Source organism: Haliotis cracherodii, unplaced genomic scaffold (genome assembly GCF_022045235.1).
Source record: "Haliotis cracherodii isolate W230 unplaced genomic scaffold, xgHalCrac1.p SCAF_1, whole genome shotgun sequence".
In the NCBI taxonomy this organism is placed as follows: domain Eukaryota; kingdom Metazoa; phylum Mollusca; class Gastropoda; order Lepetellida; family Haliotidae; genus Haliotis; species Haliotis cracherodii.
The window spans coordinates 69,664,546-69,673,406 of record NW_027266264.1 but is presented as its reverse complement, the minus strand read 5'-3'; the positions used below and the strand labels follow the sequence as shown (position 1 = coordinate 69,673,406).

General features: G+C 44.7%; 1 protein-coding gene across 1 annotated transcript; it reads left to right on the top strand.

Annotated features, from left to right (window-relative positions):
• Positions 1–307: 307 nt before the first annotated feature.
• Positions 308–7,183, top strand: LOC139467936 (IgGFc-binding protein-like). The gene is made up of 4 exons (XM_071249531.1): positions 308–416; positions 3,667–4,343; positions 5,648–6,242; positions 6,891–7,183. Exons 1-4 carry the CDS (start codon positions 359–361, stop codon positions 7,100–7,102), a joined length of 1,542 nt encoding a protein of 513 aa, XP_071105632.1. The 5' UTR covers positions 308–358; the 3' UTR covers positions 7,103–7,183.
• Positions 7,184–8,861: the final 1,678 nt, after the last annotated feature.

The window sequence follows — 8,861 nt, the reverse complement described above, 5'->3', positions numbered from 1 at the left end:
GCATGGTTGCTGAAGATCAGTTCTAACCCGGAATCGTCACGGGATATAACGTGACAAACATCAGTGACCTGCGTCACTTTGCATCATGAACGCTATGCATCCTTTTGTAACCACATGTGTCTTCACCATGTCGCCTTCTTGGAATACCCCGCCATGATGGTTAGAATAGCGGCGTAAAACCTGACTCCCAATATATCACTAACTTGAACTGTAACTACTTAACTATAGTTCAGTCAGATTCCAAGATAAGAGGACACTCCAATCGCGAAAACATTCTTATCATATAGGATATGGTATATATAACTGTCAACACGTACAGGTGCGAATCTCGCTCGATGCCACGAGTTCACTAGCGGCCATGGGTCCGACAGCTCTGATAAGTTTGGTTCTGCTGGGGGCAGTAGCTGTAGAGGCAGGTAAACCAATCTTCTCTATACAATATAGTTTACTCTTTCCATTGAACATGCGTGAGACATAAACACCTGGAAATTGATTTTTCACGAATAAGTCAATTTACTTGCGGCCAAGTGCAAAATGCGTTCGAGATAACAGTATCTAGTGATGTTTACTGCTTACCAGAGTTATCAATCAAGATGAAAACAAGGGTTTAAATTGGAACAATGACATTGAGTCAGAATTGTTGGCATTTTGAAGTAAGACGTTATACTGGTATTCATCGAAAACGAAGTGGGAATTACTATTGTCGCTCTATAAAAACTAAACTGCTTCACGCCAATCTGTATCATAGAAATCCTATACCAATATCCGTCGATGCAAGAAACAGTTCTCGTCAATACTTGGTGTAACCACTTTGCACACGAACGACTGCCGCCAAGCGGTTCCAGGAATCAGGCGTTGCACTTGACGTTGAGGCGTTCTAGCCCATCCCGCATGCAGAGCAGCAGCAAGTTTACGTAAATTCTAGGCAGGTGGGTCTTGAAGGTGACAGCCTAGAATGTCCCACAGATGTTCTGTTGGATTAAGGTCTGGATTTCTTAATGGCCAGGGAAGTGTATCGATGGTAATCTGACATTCCAGAACAGCACGTGATCAGCAGTGATCTAGCGTTATCCATGAAGACAGGTCAACGCATGGTTGTCAAAATGGAGGCTAACTACTGTCTCCCAATACCATTACCGTCCCCCCACTAAAAGGATGGGTCTCTGTATTTGCCAGCCTCAAAACTCGTCTACGGCCGTCTACCATGTGTAACAGAAACCGACCTTTATCAGAAAGATGGACACTACACTATGATGCATGACGTTTGATTGGTCTTCTGGCTCTCTAGCCAGCTGTTCAGACGATTTCTGATGGTTCGGGTTGAAATCAGGCTGCCTGGTAGCCATTTTGCATATAAAACTGTATTGTTGTCAAATGGACGTCGTCCAAGGGGCAGACCATTTCATTCCTTAAGAGGGGGTAGGGGGGCTGGGTTTTGGAAAAACAAAACACAGCTCATAATTTTGTGTAAATAAAAAACACAGCCTCCATTTGCTTAAAAAAAAAGCAACTCAGCCTCAATTTTGGCAATCCTCATTAATACAGAAAATGTAGGCAAAGCCATAATCTTTGATAGAGAGACATAACCATGAGACACTTATCTACTGATAATAATTTCGAATCTTTCATTTCAAGAGGCAGTAACACTAGTTGACTGTGATGGGAAATGACCATTAGGCATCATATAATCTTACTTGGAAATGACGAGCAAACGAAACGTTACCAATCAACATTGTTTGTCCCTAAAAACAGAACAGGAAGATACTTGTATGGTCTTAAGACATGAATTAACAACATCATTCCAAGTTACGCATAACATGTTTACCCTATAGCAGTTCGAGATGCATCAGTTGTGAGGATAAAGGGTTTGTTTGGGTTGGGAAATGCAAGGATTGGGACTGTTGTAATGGCTTGCTTTAGCAAGAGTGAGTGAGTTGGGTTTAACAGTATTCCAGTTAAATCACGGCGTGTCAGCTTAATATTTGATTAAAGCCCGAAGTGATGCAGGTCACGTACGTTTCGCGCTTCGGTGAAACCTACGAGCACGGGTATGGGACTGACAAACCTAGAAACATAATCGGGGCGAACCGGGATTCGAACCCACAATCACTGGTTTCTGGGGTGCCCAAGGGACGCAACTCTGCACAGCGAATCGCGGCGCCTCAGACGACTGGGCCACCCGTGCCCCTCATGTGTTGAGAAATGTGCACCTGCAATGTTTCACGACCAATATGTGTATTTAGATATTTGATAGGTTTTGTGTTTCACGAGCAGTTTGTGCAACATCAAGCGCGTTGACAGTGGTATTAGCAATGGTATGGTGTAGGAAAAGAGCCATAATATCTAATATGTGGCTGCAACTTTCTCATTTTCAAAACTTATCGTTGTTTGTGATTTTAATTTCCAGGAGTATGTATGGTAGATATGTTTCACGATCGTTTTTATCCTGTCGTGATAGTTCATTGATGTTTCAAGTTAGTTGTCTGTGTCTTTCAAACTACCTCCCTCCGGAGTGTGGAGGGTCCGGAGTTTGATCCCCGGCCACGTCATACGAAAAGAAGTTAATAGATTGTACGTGTTGTTCCCCTGTCTGGCCCTCGGCATTAACTGTGGCATGGCATCTCAGTGGGCCTGCATTATAACATCGGCATTAGTCGGGACTAGTACAAGCAGCCACACAAACACACACACGTGCATGCACGTCGCTTTATAAGTGCAATAACCTTGAACGCGACGTTAAATCCCGTTTCACCTCACCTCCATCTGATAGAGGCGGACACAATTTAATTCACAAGAAGTGGTGTTTACGTTTCTAAATATTATTAAGATGAACATGGGTCGAATGTTGAATCTAGAAGAAATATTTATCCCATAATGGAGAGCGTTGTCGAAGCCATAAACCAATCCGATACTAGTAGACTATAGTATATAGATTTGCAACTTGGATCATTAACTGACATGACTTACAGACTACAAGCGTCGTTATGATGACTACAGTCTTAATATACTATTTCCCAATGAAAGCAAATATTGTCACTACAGGTGTCATAGCGCTATATAAATATATATATATATCTTGCTGCTATTTTAGCGTTACAAGCCCCTGTGAATCTGGCCTGGTCCACGGTATATTGTCTGCGCTGGATGCGCGAGCACTTATTCATTATTGTTTAGGCTTTTAATTTGCTTTCAATTAACGTCATATTAACTGTTCATATTGATCAGACAATTTTGTGAAGATACACCTGATCAATAACGCATTATTTTCCAGTTTCGCTGGGCCATCCCACTGGACTTTGCTGGTTCAATTCCCACATGGGAGAAACGTATTTTATAGCATGTATTTCCCTGCTGTCGTTTCTAAAAGAAGAGAAAACAAAATGTGACGAGCATGACCTCAAAAACGTGAAATAAAGTTATGAAATTGGAAAATGTTTCTAGAGTTTCTGATCGCTGTGAAACATAGAGATATATATTTTAGGAAGTTTTGGGATATATATAGGTCAAGGTCAACGAAGTTTTACATCCTAAAATACTTGGATGGATTTTGATTCGTTTTTAGAACATGTTACTGAAGTACATTTCTGGCAATAATGATAGATACATATGGTATATAAAGTCACCTTGTCAAATAGTTCAATAAATGTATCCCATGATTGCTTACAGATGGAGGTTTCTCCAAAGGAAGAGAGTTCATGGTCGGCTTCATGTATAACTACGGCGTCGGAGAAGACAACGTTACGGCGAACTACGTGTTCATATCGTCAGAAGCGGACGGTACGGTGCAGCTGAGTATGTCACAGGTGGCGAGTGCCCCACCCTGGAAGTCCACCCACAACCTGACAGGTGGAACTACCCTCAGGGTTGACATCCCAAACCAGTCCGAGATGCCCAAGACGATGACACTGGAGCCCCGGGGCATCTCCATCACTTCTAATGTGGACATTTCTGTGTACGCCATGAATGACAACGTCAACGCTTCCGCGGCCGACGCTGCAGAAATCCTTCCCGTGTCAGCGCTGTCTGTCAACTACGTCATTCCAACGCCGTCTAAAAATCCCATCATCCTTGTCGCTGGAGTTACAGCCAATACCGTTGTAACAGTGTCACTGGCGTCTACCTGTAGCATAAAATACAAGGGGCATACATATAAAGGTGGCAGTACTTTCACAGAAACTGTTGGAAAGTCGGACGTCTTCCAGATTATTTCTTCCTTCTCTACGAAGAGTAGTTGTGACTTTGCTGGTACTGTTGTGAACGCTAGTCAGCCGGTGGCAGTGTATTCTGGGTCTGCCTGCTTCTACACCACGAGGTCCTCTGGGTGTGATCACTTCATGGAGCAGGTGGGCTTTGTCTGATATATTGTCTTCAATAACTCTTTATTTCTGGACCGCATCCGCGGTCTAGTGGTAGAGCATCTTCACGGAAAGTGGAAGGTCGGAGGTTCGATCCCTGGCTGCGTCATACCAAAAGATGTTAAAAGATGGTACTCGTTGTTAGTCTGCCTGGAACTCGGCATTAGGGGGCTAAAACAAGGACTGGTCGGCTCGGAGTCAGTATACTGTGTCTGAGTGGGGTATTGATGTTAAACTGCGGCATGGTATCTCAGTGAGCTAGCACTATAATTCGGCATCAGTCCGGACTAGTACAAGCAGCCACACAAACACACACACGTGCATGCACGTCGCTATATAAGTGCAATAATCTTGGACGCGACGTTCAACCCCATTTCACCACACCTTTATTTCTGGACCGCATCCGTAGTCTAGTGGTAGAGCAGCTTCACGGAAAGTGGAAGGTCGGAGGTTCGATCCCTGGCTGCGTCATACCAAAAAACGTTAAAAGATGGTACTTGTTGTTACTCTGCCTGGAACTCGGCATTAAGGGGCTAAAACAAGGACTGTCGGCTTGGGGTCAGTATACTGAGGGTTGTCTGTGTCTTTCAAACTACCTCCGTGCTCTTGTTGTAGAGCAGCTTCACGGAAAGTGGAAGGTCGGAGGTTTGATCCCTGGCTGCGTCATACCAAAAGATGTTAAAAGATGGTACTTGTTGTTACTCTGCCTGGAACTCGGCATTAAGGGGCTAAAACAAGGACTGTCGGCTTGGGGTCAGTATACTGAGGGTTGCCTGTGTCTTTCAAACTACCTCCGTGCTCTTGTTGTAGAACAGCTTCACGGAAAGTGGAAGGTCGGAGGTTTGATCCCTGGCTGCGTCATACCAAAAGATGTTAAAAGATGGTACTTGTTGTTACTCTGCCTGGAACTCGGCATTAAGGGGCTAAAACAAGGACTTGTCGGCTCGGGGTCAGCATATTGAGTGGGGTACTCATGTTAAAACGCGGCATGGTATTTTATTTGGCTAGCACTGTAAAATAATAATAACACACAAACACACACACACACACACACCACACCACACACACCCCGTCCCTTGGGTATGCGAGAAACCTATGTTCGTGGGTTCGAATCCCGATTATATTTCTAGGTTTGTCAGCATCATACCCATGCTCGTGCTAAACGTCTGAGACACGCATCACCACGGGCTTTCCTCCCACATTAAACTGACACGCCGTGATATAACTGGTCGGAATACTGTTCAAAGCGGCGTAAATCAAACTCACTCGCTCATTAAATGTTTGTGTTGTAGGTTGTTCCAAATGAACTGCTAGGCGATCGTTTCATCATTCCCGACCTCTTCGACAACAGTAACTACAAAGTGAAGGTGGTGGCAGCCTTTGACTCCACCCACATCTTCGTCTATGAGCACCACAAAGACTTCACCGTCCACAGCTACCAGGAGGACATCGACAAGGGGAACTTCAGGGAGTACACGGTTCCAGACGGTACAACGTTAGAGATATTCTCCAACAACGGGATCCATGTCACCCAGTATGATGGCAGCTCAACACCTTTCAGCATCCCGATCCCGGCTGTGAAGAGCTACGGCTGGAACTACACATTCTCCACCATGGACAACCCGACGTCTAAATTCTTCCTCAGCTACCTAAATCTCGTGGTAGATAGCGATTCAGCGCCTTTTGTAACCATAGACGGGTCCGAAGTAGATCCTTCAAAATGGCAACGCGTGAGAGATCTTGGGTACTCTGTGGCCATTGTTTCCATCACCCCTGGCAACCACCGGATAGAAGCAGACGACAACTTCATGGCGCAAGTGTACGGCTATGATGGCGTGTCTTCCTATGCCTTCCAGGGAGGATACTATTTCGACAAACTACCTCTTCGTACGTGTTCCATGTGTAAACCAGTTCGAAACTTGATTAAGTCATAGATGGACGAGTTACTATGGGTTTATACCGCCCTTATAAATATTCAAGCAATATCACGACAGGACACAGATAAGGAACGTTGTACACGTTGTATGCATCTGGGAATCGAACCAGGTATCACTGTACATAATCGTGTTCCTTGGTCTTACCAGGATCCGCTGATCACAGGTCCGATCCTTCAATTTGCACTAATTATGCTACTCAATCCATCAGCACCCTACGTGTGCACGTGTCGCGTGACTATTCCTTTATCGCAACCCATGCTTGTCGTAAGAGGCGACCAACGGGATCGGGTGGTCAGGCTAGCTGACTTGGTTGATTGATGCATGTGTCATCGTATATCAATTATGTAGATCGATGCGCATGATGCCAATCACTGGATTGTATGGTCAAGACTCGATTATTTACAGACCGCCATCATATAGCAGGAATATTGCTGCGTGCGGCGTTAAACAACAAACAAACATCCATGTTCCTTCCTGCCAAATGAAGCTCACATACCGTGACATAACTGAAATACTGTTCAAATCGGCGTTAAGTCCATATATCATACTACAAAGTCATAATTGTATGCGTCAGTCAAGACATGTTCCTTTCCTCCAGATCACGCACCGCCCACACGGCACCCAGGCCCGCATACACCAAAACCGGCCACCACAGTCACCACTTGTGTGGACAGCCCTGGTGTCGACTGCAAAGTCCTCAACGCATCCATAGGCATCTGCACGAACCCGGATGGTGCTAAACACTACTGTCCGAAATTTTGTAATCTATGTTCAGACTGCACTTCACCAGGCAGCTGTCTTGTTGGCTAGGCAACCAGGTCTTTATGTTAGACAGGACTGTTGAACTCAAATAGTGCTATGGTGGAATAAAGGAGTTCAATGAACAAGGATCCCGAGCTTATTAGATTTTGAATATAATCTGTTCTTTAATCACAAAAGTCCATGTTTGAGTTCACAACACTTTTATTCGCGATGTTAATAAATACATGATGATAATAGAATAGAACAGTAGCCAGGCATCCTGGAGGAGTTGGTCAGCCAGCCAGCCTTCCGGCTGTCCAAGGGTCAAGTCTCGATTAACTCAAAGCATACCATTATTAAGCGAAATCACAAGGCGAATCACTGACTGCCACGTGTACATGCCACACCTGTATGTCAGCCTGCAGTATCCCGCACCTCATCCAAAAGGCCAAGCTTCAGTGGCCAAGCAACCATTCTCTTTCATGACAGGACCGCCTCCGTGGTCTAGTGGTAGAGCGTCGGCCCGGAGAGCGGAAGGTCCGGGGCTTGATCCGGCCGCGTCATACCAAAGGACGTTTAAAGATGGTTCTCGTTGCTACTCTGTCTAGCGCTCGACATTAAGAGGCTAAAACAAGGACTGGTCGGCTCGGAGTCAGTATACTGTGTCTGAGTGGGGTATTCATGTTAAACTGGTATCTCAGTGGGCTAGCACTATAAATCGGCATTAGTCCGGACTAGTACAAGCAGCCACACACACACGTGCATGCACGTCGTTATATAAGTGCAATAATCTTGGACTTGACGTTAAACCCCATTTCACCTCACCTTACCTTTAATGGCAGGGAGCTGACCATGATTCTAGAATGCTCTCGTGATAACAATAACCTGGTGCTGTTGTCTCGGGAGTGAGTTGGGTTTAAGGCTTCTTATAAAGTGTTCAAATTATATTATAGTGTCAGCTTAATGTGGGAAGAAAGCCCAAAGTGGTGCACATTTCAGACCTTTACCACTTTGGCGAAACCCACAAGCACAGATATGGTGCTGACAAACCTAAAAACATAATCGGGGCGAACCGGATTCGATCATATCTCCCGGCGTGGCCAAACGAGGCAACTCTACACAACTGCGGTGCCTCAGATGATTTGGCCCCTGGTGTCCCATGCTGTTATCTAATTTGAATTGACTTCAGTGAATATTTAGATATTTCTATATTTAACATACTTAACTCAGGGAATATATAAACCTAATACTCCCTGTCAAAACATATATCCCGCTGAAGTGGCTATGATCGACAGATTTTATGGCTTTCATATATTGATAGACTCCCTGCAAAACAGTAATTAAATTTGACACATCCTTAGTATCAAAAATATAATAATTGTGTGTGAGGCAACTGTCACCAATATTCAAGCTATACCACAGGCAGCCTGGAAACAGCAAGTGTGTGCCAGAGGAGCCATCAGCATGTCACATATTGTAACCAGCCGACACTCTTCTGTCGGCTTACACCAAGCATGTGGTACAACTGACAAATTTAGTCCCGGAATACCCACAATGTAGTCTTCTGCTGCACAAGTATCTGTGGACCATCCGTGGACCATCCATGGACCCTCCGTGGACCATCCGTGGACCCTCCGTGGACCCTCCGTGGAACCTGGACATATATTCCATTCAGTTCTGCACAAGACCCAACAGCAATGTTCAAGATGATTTTATTGACACACCAAAGTGCATGCACGTGTATATGTACCTGCTAGTACTAATCCGGATTAATGTCAGTTTTAACATGGTTCAATTTTGTCCTATTAGGTTTCCCTAGGGTACTTTT